Below are 24,659 nucleotides of genomic sequence, written 5' to 3' on the forward strand. Positions count from 1 at the left end.
TTTCTGTCCTTTGCATTTATAAGAATCCCACAGTTCCCTTAACTCTTCACTGAAACGGCTTTCTCCAAGTGGACGATGACTCCCCGGTCTTTGTCAGTCCTCATTCTGTGCTTGGCATCCCAGGCAAACCTCTTCCGTTTCATGTGCCCCTCCACTGGCTTAGGAGGTGCTATATCTCCCTGGTTCTCTGCCTCACCAGCTGACAGCTCCTCTCTGTCCCTCATCACAGTGCCACCCTTCCACACCCACAGTCTGGGGGTGGCTCAAGGCCCGGGCCAGTCCTCTCCCGACACTGCCATCCCTTGTTACCCTCTCCTGGTTCCTGGCTCCCGGCTCCCAGGGAGGTACTGCTCAACTTTACACGTCAAGTTCTGCCTTCTCTACCCCAGGAACCATCTTCCAATTCCAACCATCCTTGGGGGGCCCAGACATGTCCACTCTGTCACTGCAGTCTCCATGTGCCTGAAACAGAGTTGGTAATCACCCCTCTAGCTGGCATTGCCTCTCTCGTACTGAGAATCAAGACAACCCAAGTCACCATGCCCACAGGGCCGAGTGTGGCCCTGCTGACTTCTGCAGCCTCCCCTCCCCCTCCCCCAACAACCATCTGCTCCAGCCACTCTGGCCCCTGATCATGGACACACCCAGTCTCTTTGTGCCCCTGCCAGAAATGCTTTGGCTCCAGATGCCCACTTAGCTGGCTTTTCTTGTCATCTGCCTCCTCGGGGAGGCCTTCACTGCCACCTCGTCCTTGCTCCCTGATGTGTCCCAGAGCCTAGCACAGCACCTGGCACCTGGTACCTGGAATGCCAGTGAAGGGATGGACTGTTGGCACCATCCCTTCTGTACCCCCTGGGATCAGGCCTGAAGGCCGAGGGACTCCCCCCTCACCTGTCAGTTCTCCTGCACCTGTCCTCTCCCTTCCCCTCCTTCTCATCTGCCATTTAAAAAGATACCAGAAGTTTCTTCCATCCTCTTCTCCCAGGCACGATGCTTAACATCTGGCAGAAATACTACCCATATGGGTCACCATGACTTCAGTTTATGTGATTTGATTTCCACTGACTACAACAAATGGCCTGGGTCAGTTTGCAAGTGCATCGAGGAGACAGCACCAAATGCCATGTGTCAGGGACTCAGCCTGTGCTTCCTCTGCCTGGGTGTGCAAGACAGGCGGGACTTTGCTGTCATTCTGTGTCTGTTTTCTAACCTATTCTCCCTGAGTTGCATACTCTGGGTTTAAAAGCAGAGAAGTGTAGCCTTGCTCCTGGACCTGTTAGATGTGATAGCTGGCTAGGGGCCCACGTATCTCTCTGTCTGCAGAACATGCTACTCACCACTCCTTGGGTGTTGGGGAGCTGCTGGGATAAGTGCTTTGTCCTGTCACTGCCAACATTGCTATCTACAATCTGAACAGACAGCAGAAAGCTGCTGCTTCAATCTCCAGTCAACACAGTCTGGGAGGGACCACCAATTATGAGATGATGGGATCAAAGATTCCAAAATACTTCTGGGTTGAGACTAATGGGAACCATGGAGCTCCGAATTTTAGTTTATCAAAATCGACTACACCACCACGAGATATGCAGTAATTGCTACTACAACAGGAAATGAAAAAATACATAGAGAGATATAACAGAGCCATGTTTATTCTAATGAACTGCCCTCCAACCATTGCTGATTGGACAAGGACTGGACACTTGACCCAAGTAGACCAATCAGCGTCTCCCCTGAGACTGTGGAATTGGTTGCTGGAAGAAGAGCTGGGACATAGTCACTCTAGGGCCATGAGGCCATTTCCTGCCATGTGCATAGAGCACAGAAAGCCAGTCTCATAAGGAAAGTGAGGAAAAGTGGACCCACAGAGAAGCGGAGGTAGGGCCTAGCAGCACTGGACAGACACGGGGAAGCTTCCTTGCTTCCCTGGCTTCCTGGCTCTGTGTTCTGGTTCTGTGATGAGCGGCTATACTTCCTGCCTTTGGGGTTGAGGAGCTCTTTGAGCTTTCTCCAAATAACACTCCCTTTACTGCTCAAGCTGGGCTGATAAGATCTCATTTACCTATAGCCAACTGACCCCTCTGAAATGCAAATGACATTCAATGAGACGCTCTGTTGGGCAAAAGGATTCCCAGGCTCTCTCTTATGGCGACAACACAATTCCAATCCCAGGGAAACACTTGGGCACTCAGTCATTCTGCCAGCGTTGTTGGAGGGCTTGGCCCGCACCTCTCCTGAAGGGCATAGCTATGGGATTTGGCTCTAGGTAATGGAGAGTTTAAAATTTCTAAGCAACTTTCCTTTTTAGCATTACCAGCTTAACAAGCATTAAATCTCAAGGGCTCAGTACTTAATGTGTCATTGAAGCAAGCACTGAAATGCCTAGAAAGAAATTAAAGTGAGACAAAGTCTTCTAAAGTTAGAATAATGCCCGTCATCCTGGAACTCCCAGAGGCTCTGTGTGTCTGTTTACTGGGAAAGGCTGAAATTGCCCGGCTCTCGTGGGGTGGGCGGCTGACAACAGCTGTGTTAAGAGGGCACTGTAGAGATCTGCAGCGTGTGCGTTGGAGCTGGCCAGCCTGGGCTAGGCTCATGCTCTAACCCTTACTGGCTATGACCAGAAGAAACTACTGAAACCTTGCATCCTCTTTATCTGTAAAATGGGACTGTCGTGAGGCTTAGAGTTCACTCAGGTAACACGCCTGGCCCACGCCATGCATGCAGTCGTCACAGTTCCCTCTTACCATCCTCCCTCCCACTCTGCAGAGAGGACCTGCCGTGAGCCAGGCACCTGCCCTCAGAGAGCTTCTTGATTCTTCCCTTCCGCTCTGCTCTTCCTGACACCCAGCCTGTGTGTTAAGTCTGAGAAGGGGGGAGTCACAAAAATCTGTAAGGCTGGGGAACCAGAGGGGGCAGCTCTGCACAGGAAGGCACTCAGAGTCGGAGGAACTCGCTCTAGTATCCCAAGTGACACATCAGGCGTCTGTCTACCAGACACTCCCCAGCAGAGTAGATGCCGATTGCATTCATTAAAAAATATGTGCATCAGTTTTGTATACAGATACACCACCTAGAGGCAGAACCAGAGTGGGGTGATGGTGACCATGACGACAACAGCAACAGCTAACATCTTTGGGATGCTCCCACGGGCCAGACACTGTGCCACAAGCTGGGCAAGTATGATCCCATCTGAGCCTCCCCACACCCCAAGAGGTATTATTAGTGACATTTTACAGATGAGGAAACTGAGGCTCAGAGGAGTTTCAGAACCTACCCAAGGGTGGATTGGAGGTGACAGAGCCAAAATTTATGTTTAGGCAGGGCTTGCGCTCCCCTGCGGTGTGGGGTGGGCTTAAATTCAGAGGACCTAGGGGTGAGCCCTGGCTTTTTAGGTCTGAGTGCTCCGTGGAGGGTAAAGGAAGTCCACGTCTGAGCTAATGTTGAAATAACAGCCACCACTCACTGAGCACTCTCCACACGCCAGGCCCTGCGTCACTATTTTGAAGCCATCATCTTATTCATTCCTTGAAACACTAAGGGGATTGGGGTCATTCCCATTTTACAGATAAAAACACTGAGGCTCAGCGAGTGGAGCACCCGGCTAGAGGTCCCAGACCCATAAGTAGCGGAGCTTGGGCCGAAATGGTTTGCCCCCCAGGGCTGTGCTGCACTCCTTCCCAGGAGCCAAATCTGAGTGCAAATATTTAGACTCCCAGCCTTTGCCAGATCCTCCTTTCAGAATCGGGAACGTCCGAGGAGATAATCTACTGCAAAGTTCACAAAGCTCTCGCGGTGAGTCCTGCCGACGGATGTGACTTTTTGGACACACACGGTGGTTTATAAATAACTTCAATGAGCCGCCACTGTTGAAAAATAAGAATAGTCCACATTTCTAGCTTCTCTTGAAAAGAGGAAAGGGAAGTCTGGCACGCTGGCCTTGCATTCCTGAGTGCCGACCGGAAGCCCAAGTGGAACAGCAGGTGTCCCCTTAGGGGCTTTGGGCTTTCCAGTTTGCCAAACTCCTCACCACTCCCTATGCTACTTCTGACACCAGGGCAAGTATCCGTCGCTATGTATCGTCACACTTGTGTTATTTTTCTAACAGTGCAGTGAGCACAAAGTGAAGTAATTGGAGACCAATGTCTCTATTAAAGGTAGACTAACAAAGTCTAGATTGGAAAAGCCATGCATTGTAAGAAAAATGGGCAAAGGAACATATCTTGGTGGCAATGACAAGTATGTCTATGGGTTTATCATGCAAAAACGTGTCTTTCCCATTTCACTCTTTCATGCCACCTCTGTGGCCCCTGAGACAGTGAATTTGTGACCCCCAGTTGAGAACAATGGCCTGTTTTACAGATGAGGGAACTGAGGTCCAGGGAGGCTCAGGGATGACGCTGCCCGAGTCAGGCTGCTTTCTGGAGCTTACCTCTGCTGGCCGGTTGGCTGTCACCATGACTACTGCTGACGGCATCCTTCCTCATGCTCCTCCTCCCACTAGCAGGGCGCTCCCTGGTCGGGGGCTGGTTAAAGATGTCTAAGTCATCACCATACACTTTGGAGGTCCCCTTCTGGGGTCTCTCACCAGCGATGACATTCCAGCTGGTCACCCCCTCTTGTTCATGCTGGGGGCCTTTATCCCCAGCCTCCATCTGTCTGGGACCTTCACCAGCGACATCTGACAGGAGCCTGCCCTTCCGGTCCGGGGGCTTCTTAGGACTAAGCCAGAGGGGTTTGGGCTTCCTGTCTTCCTGCTTCCTGCCTTTCCCTGCGGGAGAAGGTTGTAACCAGGCTGGAGTTTTCCCTGGTAACTCAGAGATTTTTCTGCTCATGAGATTTTCCAGTTGTTGGATCAGAGAGGGCTCTTCGTCACGAGGAGGGCATCCCTCACATGGGGAGGTGGCAGGGGCACCAGGCAGGTCACCCATCGAAGCAGGGGCCGCCAGCAATCTTAAATCTTCCTCTAACTTGGACAAACTGTCTTTCATGCAGTTAGCAGAATTCATCCTCTCGCCAGATAAATCACCTTGTGAAGAAAGCTTCACATCCACTAATGCTTCAGCTGGCTGCGAGCAACTGAGACTGGGCTCCTTGTCCCCATCTGTGCCAGGCATCTTGGGGACATCCTTGCTTTCCTCTGAGCAGGCACTCATGGCGATCTCCGCTCGCTCACTGTCCTCCCTCTTCAGGTCGACCGGCAGGTCGACCGGGATGCTGTGGTCCGCCGGGGCCTCCCCACCTCCTTTGTCTAACTCGCCATCAAAGATGAGGTTTTTGTTGACATAAAGCCTCACGTTCTTGGCACCAACGCTGAGATCCTGAAAACACAAAATTTAACAAAATGAAGATGCTTGGCATCAGCCTGATGTATCAAATTTTGGAAGTAGAAGATATCAAAAAAGGAAAAATGTAAAATGCTAGAAACGTGAGCTTTATAAAAACCCCAGCACTGGGGGTGTTAAACAAGGCTTGGCCTCATTTCTGTGCGAACTGTTACATACTCTATAAATCAAAGGACTTTCACAAAGGGACAGCCTCAATCGCTGTCTTCGTCATCATTACCGCCTGGCGGGACATTTGTAACGGCCTACTAATTGGTCTCCCTGCTTCCCGGCTCTTGCCACTTCAACCTCAACTTCACATTGCCACCAGAGTTCATTTTCTCCAAGAGCAAATCTGCCCAGTCACTCCCCTTTGTGAAATCCTTCACGTTTTTTCACAGCGGATGGCAACGATCTTTAAGCAGGTTCCTGGGCCGTCTGCGTCAGAAGAGCCTGGTGTGTGTATAAAATGCAGGCTCCCTGGGCTCCACGGGTGTCATAATTTGGGTGCCCTGAAAGCAAAGCCACAGAAAGGACTTGGGGGTGCAAATAGTTTATCTGGCAAGTGTTCCCAAGGGGAAGTAGAGAAAGGGATACAGGGCAGGAGAAAAAACACAAAAACTTTTGAGCTGGTCGTTCTGTGAATGGCCCTCAGAAACGCCCCTCCGAAGACTGGGGCGTTTATCCACTGCCTGTTGAAGGCTGCCCTGGGGGGCACTGATGCCCCCACACTGCACGAGCCCCCATGGCAGAGGGCCTGGCGGCACCTGAGGTGGAGCACTGTCCCCACGGTGGGGACGGGGGAGGCAAGGGGATGCGCTCTGGGGACCCCTGCCTCAAGGGCGGTCTCTAGGGAGCTCCAACAAGTTCTCTAGATGATTCCTTTGCAGGAGGAGGTGGAGAACCCAGGACGATGGGATGACTTCCAAACCCCTCGGCATGACACACAGTGACCTTCACAAAAGGGCCCCCGTCTAGCTTTCCTGTGTCCTTTTGCCCCTGTGTCATGCAGGTGTCCAACGTTCCTCTGTTTATGCTTAAAATAAAATCACTCTTCCTCCTGCTACTGTGTCTCGTCTGCTTTACAGGAAAACTCTTGGCTTTTTTCTTGTACAGCTTTCTGGAGGGAGATACTACATACCTCATACAGTAACCTGTGCATACTTAAAGGGAACAACTTGATAAGTTTTAACACGCGTGTACACCCATGAAGGCATCTCCACTCTCAAGAGAACGAAATGCCCATCACCCCCAAAGTTTCCTCGTTCCCCTTGGTAACCCCTCCCCCGCCTCCTGCCCGGCCCCAGGCCACCCCCCAGCTACTCGCCCTCACTACCCACTGTTTGCCTTTTCTAGAAATTTCATTGAAAGGAATCATACAGCATGTACTCTTTTTGTGCCTGGCTTCTCTCACTCAGCATAACTACTCTGAGATTTATCTGTGTCGTGTGAACCGATAGTTTTTCCTTTTTATGGCTGTGGAATATTCCATTGCGGGGCACCCCACGATTCGTCCGTCACCCTTACAGCGAACTCCAAGAGTCACTGTGGCCCCACCTCCCATCGCCTCTGTGGGGCTCCTGCCTCTGCCTCCCCCAGGAGCCAACAGCTAGCGGGAGGGACTGTCCTTGTTTGTCGGGACCGTTCTGATTCACACCTGCTGTCCTGGTGTAATCACTCCAGAGTCCTTCCACTCTCAGCAGTGTCCAGGTTCTGACAATAAATTACAGGGTACGGCCAACTGCCGAAGCCAGTGGAAAATTCTCGGTCCTCAGTAGTTCAGCGGCTCAGCAGTAATTGTGCAGTCAGCCACTCCTCCTCCTCGATGGATTTCCTTCCATGGGCTTCCACGGGCTTCTGCGGCTCTGCATCCACCCGCTTTTTCTCCTGCCCCTGGGGCTGCCCCTGCCCGGGCTCCTTTGCCGGGTCCTCTTCTTCAGCTGGGCCTCCCCAGGCTCCACCCTGGGGCTGCCGTGCTGCGCACTAGCTGGTCCCATCCAGCCCAGGCTCCTGTCGGTGACTGCCAGTCATGTTAATCTGCGCCCCTGGCCTCTCCCCAACTGACCACTTGACCCCTCTTCCTGGCTATTGAATGGGTATCTCAACCTTAAAATGCCCCAAAGAAAATTCTTAAATCACTTTCCCCAGACCTAGTCTTCTCCATCTTAAAGATGGTTCCACCATTCAAGAAGTTGCCAAGAAACCAGGAGTCGCCTCAATCTTTCTCGCTTTCTCACTCACATATCCAGTCTGTGAGCAAGTCCCTCAGCTCCGTCTCCAAAGCACACCCCGACTCTGACCCCTTCTCTCTCAGCGTGCTGCTGCCTCCCTCGCCCAGGCCACCATCGTCTCTCCCGGAGACGCCACCGTCGCCTCCTGGCTGGTCCCTCTGCTTCCCCTCTGGGCTCTCCCCACCCTGCACACACGCTTCATTTCTACACAGCGGCAGTTGTTTTGTTTAACAACTTAAATCGGATCATGGTGGCCTCCTGCTTAAAGCTGCCCAGTGACTTCCTCCAGCACTGACAATAAATCCTAACCCCTCCAGGGGCCCCTGCCGACCTCTCGGGCTCCGGCTCCTGGCGGGTCTCCCCTGGCTCACTCCACGTAGACACACTGATCTGACTGCTGTCCTTGACGCTGCCAAGCTCGGACCTGCCTTCGGACCTGCGCGCTTGTCTGGAACGTTCTGCCCCAGGTGCTGGTGGCCTTGTTCCACCTTGACTTCTCCCGACCACCCCTCTGGAGTGGCCCCCGCCCCCTGGGTCCCCTCCCCATCACACTGCCCTGTGTTTGTTCCTTTTCATCTCTGAAATGGTCCTATCCGCTTTTTAACTTATTTATTATATCTGCCACTCGAAGTGCAAGACAGCGAGGCCCTGCCAGTCTTACCCAGGAGCCCGGCACAGCAACGCGAGCTTCGGAATTAATAAATGGATAAACACGGGCAGCTCCACTCTCTGACAGTGTTCTAAGAATGCACCTGACTGGAAAAACGGCGGCCTGCTGGTGTCACCTCCAGGTCATTTCCATCTTGCTTTAACTTCTGATCTGCTCTTGGGATATGGGATCCGAGACCCTAGAGATGTCCACCTGTACTTGTTCCCCTCCTTAGCCTTCCTCGAAGCGAGGCGGGTAAGCGCTAGCTGAGTTTCAGCATCACTGAGCCGCAGAGGTTTCTGTAGCAATGGAGAATGAGAACCACCCAGCCTGCGTTACGCCACAGGAACTCGGCTTCAATCATCCAATTGCAGGATGGCAGGCTACTACTTGTCGACTGTCAAAAAAGTCGATCCTCAAAGCACTCTTTTACATGTTAGTATGGATACGTTCTCTGCCTAGCAGAGGCGCACAGCAAACGCGTGCTGTGAATTCATCAGGAAATCGCTATTTGAGAAGGACATCACAGGCAGCTTCCAATGACTAGTTCCACAAAATTACTGCCACAGAGACATCTGGCGAGACAGAAACACCCTCATTTGAAGAGATGGTGTGTGGCGGGGACGCCGTCCAGCCCAGCGCGGTCACAACGCGGGCATCCTAGCTTTCCTAAGGGGATGTCTGGCTCCCACAACACAGTTTAAAGCCACATCTGTCCTCCAGCCATCTGCTGCCCAGCTCCCACCGAGAGGTCTGGCTGACAGGGGACCTGGGGAGGAAGGCAGGCTGAGGCAGGGGTCAGGAGCAGGGGGCTCAGGTGGGAACCACTGGCAGTTGGGGGGCCATGAGGCAGGGGGAGACGCATGCCCTGCCTGATGGCGCTGAGAGCAGAAACGTTTCCAGCCCTCTGCAGGCCAAACGAGCCATATTTTCAGTGGATGTGGCCCCCTGATCATCAGAGTGGGATCCCTGGGAGGGAATAAGTATTAATCACTTGTCTGGATATTCTAAGGTTAAAAAATAAAAGACTGCATTGTCCTATTCCATCTTCAGAACAACTCCGCAAGGTGGGCATTAGCTCCATCTTACAGATGAAGCAACTGAGGCACGTGCCTTCCCCAAAGTCACACAGCTGGTGTGCAGTGAGCTGCTCTGGCTGGCATGCCCGAGGTCTTCACTGCCACCTCCCTCTGGGTCAAGCTAGGCCCCAAGAAGGCCTCAGTTCTGCCCCATGTAGCCTGGCCACTGGCAGAAGCACCCATACCAGGTAGAACTCTGAGCCCTCACCCTTTTCTTTCTTTTTAAAAATCTAATAAGTCCCTACAGACCAGCTGTCTCTTACCCACATCCGGGCTCCCTCCTCCACTGGGCGGTGTGTGCATGTGCTTGCGTTCTTCCAGACTTTTTTTTTTTTTTACATATATATGTACCTATCCTGTAAATGTCATTGTACCTCCCGGGCTGCATCTAGAAGCTGTAGGAGAGCCCCATCTGCACCACGGGGAATACAGGGTGAGGATCTTGCAGGTCCGGATTTCTCAACATCCCTCAGGGAAGATCTGTATAAGGGACATCTTTAGGAAAGGATCCAGGGGGAAATCCTCTGTCTCCTAAAGAACCAGGCTGCTTCCTGCTTTCTCGAAACCAGGGCTTTAACCCCAGACTCTTTCTTCCTTTGGCCCAGCTTCCAGAAAGTCCACGGTCAAACTCTACCCTGCCAGCTGCCTTAACCTTTAGAATCATGTGCGCGCGCGCGCGCGTGTGTGTGTGTGCGTGCACGTTTCTTGTTTCCTTGGTGGGAATATTTTCTTCCTTGTTCAGCTAGAGTTATTGTTATATCTTTTGCTGATGTTGTGTCAAATCCCCTTTGCAATGGGTTTTCAAAAGGACACTTTGAAACCCTGTGGCTGCCGTGTGGTTAGTGGGAGCACATTTCCCAGCCCACATTTTGCCTCGATGCTCCTTTATAGCTGCCGAGAACTAACCGTGCGGAGACTGCGATACATCTGTAATGCAACGACGTTAATATTACTTCAATCTATGCGATTAGTTAACTCGGCGAGGCTACTTTCCTCCCTGGCCCCGGTGTAGAGTGGCATGTCTCTTCCAATGAACGCACGGCTGCTCAACGAAGATTAATGACGGCGCACTTCCATTGTGACAGCCACCAAAGCAGAGCTGTGGGCTTTAGCACCGTCACGTCACTTTCCCCAGAGACAAGCCCCTGTCAGCACAGCCAACACAACCTGAAGGGAAGCGTCTGGAGCAAAGTATCGGCAAGGCCTAAACACCCAACCCAGGGTGGGGCCATTAAAGCAACTGTTCCCTGGCCTGACACAACTGGAGTCGGGCCAGATGTGCACGGGTCAGACTTCATTCATGCACCGCCCTGGGCACCCACGCTGACAGTGACCCCACTCTGGAGGCTCTGCCATTGGCTGGGAGCACACACTGGTCTCTCCGCGTAGAGAAAGCACGAGATGCCGTCCCTCCTTGTGCTTTGCCCAGAACAGGTGGGAGCCAGGGGCTTCGGGCTGATTGGAAGGGGACCCAGGGTTTGCTTCCCAGGCCCGCTGCTTCTACCCTGACTGTGGGTCTTTCGAGGTACAGGGTGCCTTAGGGAGTGAGCTGCTGCTGCCTGCACACCAACACCCATGCTTCAGGACCTGGCTCACGCCAACTCCTCCAGGAAGCCCCTGACCCCCTGTCTGCCCCTCCTCCCTGACTCTAGTTGAATTGGGGGTCTTCCTCTGGGGTCTCAGAGTTGGGCTTCCAACCTGGCCCCCTGCACCTATTACTAGTCAAGTGTATAAGCTCTGCCTCCTGTCAGATCAGCGGTATTAGATTCTCATAGGAGCGTGAACCCTACTGTAAACTGTGCACTTAAGGAATCTAGGTTGCGAGCTCCTCATGAGAATCCAATGCCTGATGATCTGAATGGAACTGAGGCGGTGATGCTAGTGCTGGGGAGCGGCTGCAAATACAGATTATCATTAGCAGAGAGGTCTGACTGCACGATAAATGCAATGTGCTTGAATCATCCCGAAACCACCCCCCCCCGCCGCCCACCGGTCCATGGAAAAATTGTCTTCCATGAAACCGGTCCCTGGTGTCAAAAAGGTTGGGGACCACTGAGGGTCAAACAGAATACATCTGCAGGGGGGATTTGGCTAGAGGGCACCAATGGCGTTTGTGGCATCCGAGGCTCAGTGAGGAACACTCTCGGAAGTGTGAGACTTGGGGCCCAGAGGGGTGTGGCTGGAGACCCCCAGAAGGGGCCTAGGGCAGGCCAGGGGTTGGGGGAGGCTTGTGCGTGAAGTCAGGCTGAAGCAGAACCTTGACGTTCTGAAAAGCAGGATTTGGAACGAGACAGGCCAGGCACTCCAGGCACTGGGACTGGCTGGAGCTGAGGTGGGGACAAGAGAAGGGTTTTATGCGGGCCAGAGGGAGGTCACAGCTGCACAGGATGGAGGAGCCAGAGAGCGAGATTTGAGGGTCTGGGAGTGGAGGAGGTCCCCCATGCAAACGCACCCAAGGTCCAGGCAAGGACTGCAAGTGAGAGAGCGGGTGTGGTGCAAGGACAACTGTGTCACCGTGTCACTGTGTCAGGAAGAAGTGTGGGCGTGGTGGGGACTCTGGCGCTGGGACTCAGCTCCACCAAAGTCTCCAGGTGTGCATGTGGGATCTTCCCGCTTCCCAAGAACAGTCAAAAATCCACATTTTCATGCAAAACCTTCCAAGTTTTAAATGTTGGCAATTAATTTAAAGAATTTTGAAAACAACCTGTGAGCCAGCTGAAGTCTATCTGCGAGCTGCTCTTGGTTGGCCGGTGCACAGCCCCATGCCCCGGGCTTCCTCCCAGCCTGTCCCAGGAAGCGTGTGACGGCATTCTGTGGCTCTGAGGCCCTGCCTTCCCCCGCCCCCTCAGAGGCCCGGGGTTCATCCCTGTCACCACTGCACGGCCCAGGGTGTGAGCTCACAGGGGCAGGCAGCGCAGCACAACACCTGGGCATGGGACGACCGACCAGTCTCTGCTGATGAGAAGAAGGGACTGAGCTCGTGAGCGAGTGGAGGGGAGACGGGGATGAGGTCCCGGGTGGGCGGGAAGGGGTGAGGTGGGGGGTGGGGTGCGCAGAGTGGGAGCGACAGTGCGCTTCCAGGAAGAAGAATGACCAAAAACAGTGTCTGGTGGCCAGGCTCGAAGCTTGGATCTGGGGACAAGTGTCAAGGAAGGTTCAGGTTTGGGAGCCGATGAATAAATTCAACAGCACGTGACTCCTGTGTTCTTGAGAAAAAGAAAAAGCACCTAGTTTGGGTATAATTTTCTACCTTCTCTGGTGAGTTTACCTCCTTCTGGAGATAGCACATCAATTTCCCTTTGGGACTCTAACCTTCCCTTAATCTCACTTCGTGTGGATAACGTGGGCCCACCCCAGCCAGCAAGGCGGGCATGGCTAAGGGGGGCTAGATCTGGGGTTTCCATGAGGACAGTCTCTTTCCACAAGGACCGCTGAAATAAACAGTGAGTCTGATGTCATCAGGGGCCACCACCTGGAACGTGAGGGTGAAGCCAGCACAGAGAAGAGGGGGGAAGTGATGGCGAGAGGCAGATTACTGCTGACATCATGTGGGCTCCTAGAGTCTCCCATATGGGAAGCCAGCCACCCCAGACTCTGCTGTTGTTACGTGAGCGAAATAATTTTCTTTTGTGCTTATCCCAGGTTCAATTAGATTCTCTATCCTTTGCTACCAGGAGAATCCTGGCTGATACCCTAGCCGTACTACTGAGAACTCCAGTCAACAGACTCAGCTACTGAATCAGTCCTGGCCAAGGCTGGCAGGAGGCTGGTGGGGAGCCCACCCCCCGGGGGTCTGGGATTATCCTGCTGTCTCAGGTCAGCACCCGCACGTGGGTGAGCAGCACCCCCCTGCTGGGGCATCTGCCCAGCCCCAATTGCAGCCTGATCCCCGTGGTCTGCACAGCACAGGACATGGGCCCCCACTTCCACCCTGGTTCTATATCTACTCTTATTTTCATTTCAGTAGAGGCTGGCTCTCAATGCCACTGCTTTTGTTGGGCCCTTCTCTCCGAAGGCTGAATTCTCTGCCCACCTCTCCTTCCCCTGCTTGCTAGGGAACTGCTTCAGACCTGAGCCTCCTGGGCCTCTCATAGCTACCATGCCTGCATCCACCTGAGTGTGGACTCTGCCTATAGACTTAAACAGCTGCATCCTACCCACCAGGGAGCACCCTCTGGCAACTAACGGTGACCTAGACCAAGGCTGAGGTCAACAGCTCAGGAAGATTCCCATGCAACAGCTCAGTCCCCTTGCCACCAGCTGCCCTGTTAAGATGCCATCACGCTTCCCAGGCCCAACCGTGCCCACACCATGCCCTGGACCATCAGGCCACACCGACTCAGTTGACCAGATGAAGGTTACACCTTCGACTTCAAGATCTTTGCCATGTTTGGTCTTGGTTTGTATCCTGATCCAAACAAACCAAATGTAAAAAAACAATTTTGAGACAATTAGGAATATATAAATATAGAGTGGGTGTTAGTGCATAATAATTAATTATGATCAGGCATGATAGCGGCATTAGGGTTATATAAAAATAAACACTTTTTGTTAAAGATGCATGCTGAAGAATTTATGAGTGAAATAGTGTGATAGCTATAGGTTACTTTCAAATGTTAGGGGGACAGATGAAACAAGAATGGTAGAATGTGGGTAACCACTGAAGCTGGTGATAGACACACTCATCTCTTCAGTTTTGCAGTCATTTGACAATTTCCTGCCAGAAAAAGGCACTGCTGAAAATGCAAACACTACCATGGGATGAATTACGTCTCCCCAAAGTACACCCCATGAGCCCCGTCACCTTCGTCTGAGCCACTGCCGCCCTTAGCCAGACTATCCTTAGCTAGACCATGCTGGGAGCCCCCTCTCTGGGCTCTCTTTGCCCCCACCCCCAATCCATTCTCCAGCAGCAGCCAGAGTGGTCTTTTAAATTCTTTAATCAGATCATGTCACCCCCAGCTTACACCCTGCAGCAATGACACTAGTAGCTGATGGGTGTATAGAGCACAGAAAGGCCAGGGTTTGTTCAGAGCACTTTACACGTATTCACTGAACAACACTTACCCCACTTTGCAGATGAAACCGAGGCCACATGGATTTGTCTCAGTGGGCTGGCTCTGACAACCTTGCTCTGTGCATCCTCTATGCTGCCTCTCCCCGAACAAGGTCCAAACCTGCCAGGCCCCCTGGTTCCTGCCTCCCGCTGGTACCTCTCCTTAAACTCTTTTGTTCACCATGCTCCAGCCACTAGACTCAACTGTCCTGGAACCAGCTACGCATGTTCCTGTCTCAGGGCCTTTGCTCTTGCTGTGCCCCTCTCGGGTATGCTCTTCCCCCAGAGCCCCCTGACCTCATCCCTCAAGGCAGTGAAGGCCTCTGACCACCCTGTTCAAAGCAGCCCCACCTCCTCCCCCCAGGCCTCGTGCTCACTGTCCTATTTCATTGTCTTCAGAACACTTAGCACTACCTGAAATAATAGCATTCGTCCTATCCTTGTTTATTGTTCCTCCCTGCCAGAAGGGACAGGGCTGTGGACAGGGCCTTGTCTATTGGTTCACCACCACACCCTGGGCCCCAAGACCTGTGAGGTCCCTCCCGTACGTGGTTACCAGCCTCACATACTACTTCAATAAAAATTAATTAAAATTAAACAAAACTGTAAGTGCAGTTTCTCAGTTGCATTAGCCACATTTCAAATTCTCAACAGCCACCTGTGTCTAGTGGCCACTGTCACAGATGTGGCAGATATAGCACATTTCTATCATCACAGAAAGTTCTAGTGGGTAGCACTGGCCCAGACCACATGACACGTCACAGAAATACACCCCTGGGGAAATGAAGCATTCATTCATTCACAAATGAACACCTTTCTAGGTCTAAAATATACTCCAGGTGCCCATCCCACCTGGACGCTCACAGCTGTCTCACCGCCTGTTATGACCAGGCTGGAGATGGCACGGCATGCGGGTGTTGGGGTGACGATGGGGTGGTGGGCCTGTTGTCCCTGAGGAATGGTACCTGCGGCAGACAACTAACACGACTGTTACAAAGGAAAACAGGGGACCACTGGGAGCCCCTGGAAGCCTGCTGTGTGGATGGGTTACTACCCACTATTGAAGGAAGACTGTTGGTTCCTTCCTCCCAGCAGATGCCATTCTGAAGGGGAAGCCGTGCTGAGAGGAGCCAGAGAAAAGCCGCCAGACCTCATGTCCCCCTCCCAACTCCGTCCCTTACAACCTGCTAACTGGGCAAGTCATTTAATCTGGGAAACGTCAGCGGATGTGACACACATATTATCACATCCTCCTTCTGAGCCCAAAGCAGACATCGCTCAGCAATCACAGCACCTTTTCCTTGATGAACCCGAAGGAAGGTTCCAGACCCTTCTCAGGCCAGCACTCCAGGCAGCCACCTCCCCCAGAGTTGGCAAAAGAGACACAAGTCTATCCACCACGTGGGATCTCAGCGTCCTAAGCCCCGGCTTCTGCATCTGCAAGGTTGGGAACACCACTGCCCACCCTGTAGGATTGTCGGGGGTTAACGGAGATGATTCCCTTGTTCAGTTTTTGATTCACGCATCAACCCTTTACCGAGTGTGCCCACTGGGTGCTTCAGGCATGCCTGATGCCCACGACCTGCAATAAATGGCGGCTGCCGCAGCAGAGACTTCTGTGTGCTGCCCTCTGTGCGCTGCTGTGGCCGGGGGCAGCCTCTGTGTCCTCACCTCCCCTCTGAAGTCCCTCTCCCCTGGGCCAGACCGCACTTACCATATCGCCTAATGAGGGGGAAAGGAGCCCATAAATGTTAGCGCGAGGATTTAACAGGCGGCACATTTTCCAATAAAAAAGACTCCCCTTTTCCTAGTACCTTCTTTTCTTATGTTCTAAATAAGCCTTGGTTGGATTAGCTCCCCACGTTTAACTTTTCTTCCTCGGATTCCCACACACAAAACACTGTATTAACAAGCCGTGTCTACCAGGCCGAGCTATATTTCCTATAAACTCTCATTTTATCTCCTCTAAAACACACAGTAATAGCATTCTCCGGAGAATATTAAATCAAACCAACCTGCAGCTGCATTTGTTTGTGCTTTTCTGCCCCCAGTAAATTCTGGCAACAGATGGGTGTGCGTTATATAAGCGGGGCCCTGGCAGGGACTGCAGCCTTCCCCGCTTCCCCTGGTGCAGAAAGACCTCGGCTCTCTCGTTCCCGCAGCCAGCAGCTCCCCGAGCACTGCAATGGCGCCCTGACGCTCCTGTGGGGCTCCTGAGACCCTGCTCCGTTGTAAAATTGCATCCGCACGGGGAAGGCTGAGCGCAGGTTAAAGAAGAAAGGCAGGCCTTGGCCAAAAGGGACGGGAAGCTTATCTTCTTTGTGATCCCGCACACAAAATCTGCTTTCCTGGGCCTGAGATAGATTAATATATTCGTTGACAGGGCTGCGCTACAGGGTACAGGCTTGGGCAGCCAGTATCGTTCCGTTCCCCATTCTAGAAGAGGGGGCTGGTGACCACCTGCCTGCAAGCGCTGAGCAGGACTTGGGAAGAGAGGGCCCGGCCCTAGAAGCTCAGAGCTCACTGCGGCTATGTGGGCTGGGGCTGCGTCCCTGGCCTGGAGGTCAGCCTCTGGGCACACGCGGGGCCGGCGCTGGCAGGTGGCATAAAGGGGAGGCTGACATGCCCAGAGGAAACTCCTCACTTATTCCAGTGGCTTGGATTTCTTTTTCTCAGCTTTAAATTATAATTTCAATTTAAACTTTTTCCAAAATTAAAGAACTCATAAAACAGAAATCAGAGAAAGCTTTCTATTATATTTCTCTGTGCAGCATCTTGTGCGGAGAGCCGGCTGGGACCGTCTGCCCTGTCAGTCTCCAGATCCGCAGTGCCTAGCGATTGACAGGTGCCCAGGACACAGTCATGAGGAAGATGGATGGCTGGGTGGGTGGCAGGACCAGCAGGAAGCAGTATAGGAAGGGAGGAGGGGAAGGAGGGAGGGAGGACTGACTCTCCTGGACTAGGTCCCCGGCTCTGCCTGTCACCTGCTGTGTGGTCTTGTGCAAGCCACCTAACCTCGCCATCCCCACGCTCTCAGCTGGATGTCGGAAAGGATAATGCAACTGCTTCTGGGTTACTGGGAACAGCACCTCATTCACGCATTCATTCATTTCTCGTGTCATTACAGCAGGAGTAGAGACATCCAGGCCGTGCTCTCAAGGGGTCTCTGGCACCATGGGGGAGGTGGGCGCAAATTCTGGCATAGGGGATGACGAACCATATTCACGAGGTCCAGACGTAGTGCAAGGGGCAGTGGGCAGCATTGGCTTCCTGGAGAAAGTGATGTCTGGGTGTTCCTGAAATATGAGGCCGAGACGGGCACTGTGGTTGAGTGTGATGGGGGGGTAGGGGTGGGGATTAAGGGAGTAACTCCCGTGGGGGTTTGAAGCAGCAGAAAGGTGTGATCAGCCCTCCCCAGTGGCTACTGGGGACAGACTGGAGAGTTGGGCGTAGGGCCAGGGAGAGAGAGTCCGAGGCCATATTCTTCCACACCTCTATGCACCCTCCACCTGGGATATACTTTCTCCTTTCCTGTCTCAGTTTACTGCTGCTGTCTATCTGCACCACAGCTCAGGTGTGTGTCCCTTCAAGAACCTTCTCTGATCTCTCCCAGCCCGAGGCTGGCTTCCTCCTCCAAGCCCCATGCAGCCTGGGACAGGCCAGTTCTAGCCCAAAGATGAGTTTTGTTTGAACTATATGGTGGTTTAAAAAGAATTCAAATTAGCTGTTGACATTTACAAACCAGGAAGGTTCATATCAAAACTCAGATTTCCAGCTCGCTGGGAATATTTAGAAGATCTAGCAGCACTGGGATTCCTACAGAGTGATCATTAGTGGAAGCTAAAAAGTGGTCTTCCCTTTACCCGGGGCATGGGCTTGCCAGCCTGCCACAGCCCCCACCACTCCCTAGTGTCTCTCGACAATACAGAGGCTGAGGATCAGTTCCTGTTTATGATCTCACTTGAACTATCACTTCCCTTGTAGAAGATCTGAAAGGAAAGTACAATTCTTGCCCCTACATCTATCATAAAAGGGGAAACAAGACAGGCCCAGTGAGTTCCTGTCCTTCCTCACTCACTGAGTCCCCTGCTGGAACTATGAATACCTGAAGAACAGTCCAGAGAAGGTAGGACAAGGGCGTGGGTGCAGGCAGCGGTGTGAGCACAAATGGTGGATAGTGTGAGAGCAGAAGGGAGCGGACGGATTCTAAAACCAGAGGGCCACGCCGGCCCGAGGTCAAGAGCCTGGCTCTGCAGAGTGGGGTCCTCAGACCAGGGAGGCCAGCACACCTGAGAGCAGGTTAGACACACAGCATCTTGGGCCCTGCCTCAGACTTGCCAGATTAGAATCCACATTTTAGCAAGATCCCCGGGCGAATCATTGCAGATTAGTGTTAGAGAAGCCACAGCTGAGAGAACAGGCCTGGAGTCCGAATGCATGGGTTCAAATTCTCACTCTGACGCTGACTGGCTATGTGACTTACATAACCTCCCTGTGTCTCTGTTTCATTCTCTGTAAAATTGAATCTTGGCTCCTATTTTTCCAGTTCCCCAAAGGGAGGCCTGATATCACTTCCCAAAGCTTAGGAGCTGGAAGCTCTGTCCTGGTGGCTCTGAAGAACGCCGTGTGACCCCCAGCAGGCCCCTGCGCACACACGAGGAACGGCAGCAGAGCCTCTTTGCATCCACGTTGCAACTCTAGGAATCAGGCTATTGGCAGACCACTAAGTGCTTCCACCAACCACGTGCCCGCGAGGAACTGGAGCCCGTTACTTACGCCATCAGTTGTCCAGTAATTCCAAACCTTGACCTTGGCCAGATCGAAGTCGTGCAGCTGCCTTGTGTTGCGGATGACGAAAAAGAGCTGGAGCGGCGGGTGGAAGGGGCAGGTCCATAAGGAGGCCTCTTTCTTGCCCTGAAAGGCCAGCAAGAGAGGGGCGTCGTTAGGCACATTCCTGCCTCTCCCCAGAGTAAGACGGTGGTGAGGTGGTGACTCTTTGGCTCATGAGAACCAGGAGAGGGCCGGGGGCAGGGAGCCCGGCCACCTCTGCATCGCCCGGGTGGGATTCAGACCTCATCCCATCTGGACTGCCCTTCACAGCAGACTGTACTGCCCCGTCCCCACGCAAAGCTGCCGCCTGGGCCTCTCTGATCTGCCAACCAGATGAAATTTAAAGTGCAGTGGGCTTTATTTTAATCAACTTAATCAGCTTTGAGGAGAGCCCTGGGGGCGGGGAGAGACACCAGAGAGAAGGATGGGACGAGAGCCACCACTTGGCCATTCGATTAACCTGGCAAACAGAGCCTTTGATTTCCTTTTGTAAAACCCTGTCGAATTTTTAAAATTTAAAAATAGAAAAGGAAGAAAGAAATTGGCTCAGGCATTTGTTGGCATTTTTTCTGCTCCTCTCAGCATCTCCAAGGCTCGAGGTCTCAGTTTGCAGTTTTTACCCTTGCAGGGCTGCCCCTTAAGGCCTGAGGGGCAGAAGAGCAGGGAAGCCTCGCTGCCATTCTCACTCACACCAACAAAACTGCACGTCATGGGTGCTGTGGGTGCAGACGAACAAAAGCCACAGCAGGGGACTTTTCTCATCCCTGGTGGCCTCCTCGCATCTCTTTGATACCTCTTCTGCTCTCCATCAGGAGGAAACTCGAAGCTGCCCCCAGCCATGTCGATGCTGGCTCAACCCCAGTGCCTTTGCACAGGCTGGGCCTCCACTTCCTTGCAATTCTTCTCCTGCCCTTCTCACCCTGGGACATTCAGCTAAAATATGACGTAGCTCCCCCAGTCACCTCTTCCCCCGAATCGGCTGTCAAGTACTCTCTCTTCCAGACACTGTCAGCTTCTGGTAGTCCCCAAGCTTGACACCTAACTCGGTGTCCCACAATCATCTCTTTTCACATCCATGCTATGCCCCCACTCAGCTGTCAGCTCCTCAAGGCAAGGGGCCATGTCTAGTTCATTCCAGAACCCTCAGCATTCAGCACGGTTCCTTGGCACATGGCAAATGCCAAAAAAAACTTTTTAGAGTAAATAAATGACTGAATGAATGGACACATGAAATGTACCTCCTAGTATCTGCCCTCTCATGGAAACTTTAGACGAGAGATTGGAAGCTAGAGCTGGCTCGAAGAGGTATTTTGTTTGGTTCATGAAACGTTAAAAAAAACAAAAAGGCAAAGACGAATTCATTGCCAACGTTTAAAAATGGGAAGATTGCCCCCCAGGAGCCAGATTTCTGGCTATTGCCTGGGGGTTTATGTGCACGGCCCTGAAGACTGCAGCTCTCTCCAGGGCCCCACAGTCCCCACCATTCCCTAGTGTTTTACACCTGCCTCACCTCCTTTCTATGTCCCTGCCTGACCTCTGCAGGCATCTGAGTTTGGGGCTCGGTCTTGGCAAGCCCCATTGGCCAATGAGCAATCACTGCGGCTGTGACACTGGCTGAGCTGTCCCTTTTATCTGCAAGGAGCGGTACCTCGCATTTGAGAACATCTCAACAGACCCTCATCACCAGGAACGTGCCTGCTGCTTCAGAGCCAGGGAAGGAGGACTGGCTGATCTGGGAGATGGGAGACGGGAAGCCCAGGCTCCAGCTGTGGGGGAGAACAAACGGGGCTTGTTCTGGTGACAATGGTGCCTTTCAGGAGGGAGGAGGTTGCTTTTGTTCAGGGGGAGCCTTGTGTTCAAGGGGTTCTGACCTACTCTGGCAAGTTTCTCCAGCTCTGCAAGAACTTTTCGTGCTCTGGGCAGCTGCGAGGGGTCAAGAAACCGCATCTCAAAATCCAGCATTTCAGTCTCATTCCTTCGCCGAGCGGGAGCATGAAATGGGTCGCCGTGGCCGCCTGACAAAGGGAGAGACTGAAGACTGCCCCTTAGATGCGGGCGAGGGGACTGTAATGGATTTCCCTTCACATTTCTGTCAGCAGGAGGAAGAACAGCAGGGCTAAGCGGGAATTGTGGTGTTCAAAGTCGGAGAACATTACCCTGAGGATAGCTCCAGGCCTCATTAGCAACCGAGCCTTCTGATGTTTCCTCCCCACAGCCGGAATCTCAGAGAGAGGCTGGCGGGAAGCTGCCCAGGGCTGACCTGGCACATGCTGGGCAAAGCCCTTGGTGGCAGCCCAGCAGGCAGAGCTCCTCCCTCCCCATCGCAGGTGGTAAGGAAGACGGCAGACCGAGAATCAGGGCGCCTACACGCTGCTGCCGTTTCCCTTGGTTCTCTCAAAGCCCCCGGGGCGGGTAGTGCTGTAACTGACACTGCACTACTGATGAAGACCGAAGCCCGACAGGGGGTGTGATTCGCCCAAGGGTGCTCAGTGCCCATGTGGTGGAGTGAAGATTTGAACCTCGATCTTTAATTCATTAATTCATTCTGTCTCAGTTAGGCTTCCCCCAGGAGCACAGCCTGATGGCACAGATCCAAGCGTGCGTAGTTTATGTAGACAGAGAAGGAAACACCAGGAGGAGAGTGGGGAAGCGGGATGGGGGAGGGAAGGCAGCCTAGAAAGGGTGTGTTATCAAGCCGGCTACTTCTGCGGCCACAGGGGCCCCAGGGAATGCGGGAGCCAGTGTGGAGCATGCCTCAGAGCGGTTCCACCCTCGGGACAGGGGATCTGGGATATTTACACCCCAACTCCCACCAGCGTTGGGTGGGGGCTGCTCCTGGGGGCCTCAATCCGCTCCCCCTAGTTAGGGACTGCAACAAAGCTGGCAAAGCGGGCCCTGGAGGCCAGACACAGAACCCTCCAGGATAGAAGTCTCCGTGCTGATGGTCGGAAGAGCAGCCGGCATGCACGGACATAGTAGAGCAAGCGGGTGTGAGGGCGAGCACAGCCAGCCTCCGCTACAGGCTTGCCCAACAAATGCAGGAGTACCGAGTCCCTCCTGGGGGGCAGACACTGAGCCAGACACGGGGGCTGTGCACAGGAACCTGAGCTACCCGGTCCTAGCAGCTCTGTGCCAGTAGGGAAGGCAAACAGGTAACATTTCCAAGGAAAAAAAAAAGGTCAAGCAGGGATAAATTCTATGAAGAAAATAAGAGAGAATTATGAACCGTCAGTGGAACAGCTATTTTAGAACCGGTGGTCAGGGAAGGCCTCTTTGAGGAGGTAACTTTTGAGTTCCTAAACCAAACGTGCTTTTCTATTCTAGCATTAACCTAACACAGACCCACCCACCAGCAGGGAGATGCCAGATCACCTTTAAAAGTGGCTCGAGTTTAATAAATTATTGCATTAAAAAGGAACGAACTATCGATACATAGAACAATTTGGGAGGATGTCAAAGGCAGGATGCTGAGTGGAAAAAGTCCATCTCAAAAAGGGTACCTGCTGTACGATTCCATTTATATAGCATTCTTGAAATGATAAAACCACAGAGAGGGACAGCTCAGTGGCTGCCAGTGTTAGGGATGGGCGTGGGGAGGTGTGGCCGTAAAGGACAGCCCGAGGGAATTCCTTGGTGGTGATGGCACTGGTCTGTATCTTGACGTCGTGGTGACTATACGAATCTGCATATGTGATAGAATTACAGAGAACTATACACACCCGCACACAAATGAGTGCACGAAGGTCTGCATGTTCTACCAATGTCAAGGTCCTGGTTTTGACAGTGTATTACTGTTACACGCGATTTACCATTGGGGAAGCTGGGCAAAGACACATGGGATTTCTGTCTTTTTTTTTTTTTTTTTTCTGAGACAGAGTCTCGCTTTGTTGCCCGGGCTAGAGTGCCGTGGCGTCAGCCTAGCTCACAGCAACCTCAAACTCCTGGGCTCAAGCGATCCTTCTGCCTCAGCCTCCCAAGTAGCTGGGACTACAGGCATGCGCCACCACGCCTGGCTAATTTTTTCTCTCTCTATATATTTTTAGTTGTCCAGATCATTTCTTTTTATTTTTTAGTAGAGACAGGGTCTCCTTCTTGCTTAGGCTGGTCTCCAACTCCTGACCTTGAGTGATCCACCCACCTCGGCCTCCCAGAGTGCTAGGATTACAGGCGTGAGCCACCACGCCCGGCCTGAACATATGTTTTTAATTCTCTTAGGAATACCTAGGGATGGCATTGCAAGGTCATAGGGTAACTCTACATTTAACTTTTGGAGAAATTGCCAAACTGTTTTCCAGAGTGCCTGTACCATTTTACATTCCCACCAGCAAAATATAAGGGTTCTGAATTCTCCAAATGCTCACGGATATTTATTTTCACTTTCCCTTTTTTTAAATTATAGTCATCCTAGTAGGTGTGAAGTGATGTCTCATGGTTTTGATTTGCATTTTCCTAATGATTAATAATGTTGAGCACCTTTTCATGTGCTTGTTAGTCATTTGTATATCTTCTTAGAGAAATGTCTACTCAAAGTCCTTTGGTCACAGTTTAATTGGATTGTTCATCTTTTTGTCATTGAGTTTAAGATTTTTTTCTTTATATATTCCGGATACTAGACTCTGATCAGATATAATATTGGCAGATATTTTACCCCATTTTGTGGGTTGTATTTTTGCTTTCTCGATAGTGTCCTTTGAAGAAAAAATGCTTTCAATTTTGATGAAGTCTGATTTATCTATTTTTTATATTGGTGCTTTTGCTTTGCATGTCACATCTAAGATTCCACCAACAATCTAAAACTATAAAGATTTATTCTTATGTTTTCTTCTAGGAGTTTTAAAGTTTTAGCTCTTACATTCAGGTCTTTGGCCCACTGAGTTTGTTTTGTATAAAGTATAAGGTAGAAGTCCACCTTCATTTTTCTTTATGTGGAAATGCACTTGCCCCAATGCCACTTTTTGAAAGACTATGATTTTTCCATCGAATGGTCTTGGCATCCTTGTCAGAATCAATTGACTGTAGATGTATAAGTTTATTTCGCAACTCTCAGTTCTATTCCATTGATCCATTATACATTTTATACTTCTTCTGTTAAATTTATTACTAAACATTTTCTTCTTTCCATGCTGTTGTGAACTGAATTGTTTCTTAATTTCATTTTCCCTATAATCCTTTTTATTTCTGTAAAGTCAGTAGTAATGCCCCCTCTATCATTCCTAATTTGAGTAATTTGAATTTTCTCTTTTTTCTTGGTCACCCTAGCTAACAGTTTGTCAACTTTGTTGATACTTTCAAAGAAAAAACGTTTAGTTTCATCGATCTTTTCTATTGTTTGTCTATTCTTTGTACTATTTTTACAACTTTCTGTGAGTCTATAATTATTTCTAAATAAAAAGTTTAAAAATATGTATTGTATATATTTATGTACTGGGGACATAGTGTGACTAGGACAGATAAGATATAATAAACACGTGAACAGATTATTTCTTTTCTTTTTTT

General features: G+C 51.7%; 1 protein-coding gene across 1 annotated transcript in view; it reads right to left on the bottom strand.

Moving 5' to 3' along the window:
- The window catches only part of KIAA0556 (KIAA0556 ortholog), a 184,872-nt gene that overhangs the window by 27,357 nt on the left and 132,856 nt on the right, over window positions 1-24,659 (bottom strand). Inside the window, exons 14-15 of the mRNA XM_012644954.1 lie at window positions 19,110-19,247; window positions 4,427-5,315 (exon numbers count right to left, since the gene is read on the bottom strand). Of these exons, the coding sequence (XP_012500408.1) occupies window positions 4,427-5,315; window positions 19,110-19,247 (1,027 nt within the window). The remainder of the gene's footprint in view (window positions 1-4,426; window positions 5,316-19,109; window positions 19,248-24,659) is intronic.

This window comes from Propithecus coquereli, unplaced genomic scaffold (assembly GCF_000956105.1).
Source record: "Propithecus coquereli isolate 6110/MARCELLA unplaced genomic scaffold, Pcoq_1.0 Scaffold223, whole genome shotgun sequence".
In the NCBI taxonomy this organism is placed as follows: Eukaryota; Metazoa; Chordata; class Mammalia; order Primates; family Indriidae; genus Propithecus; species Propithecus coquereli.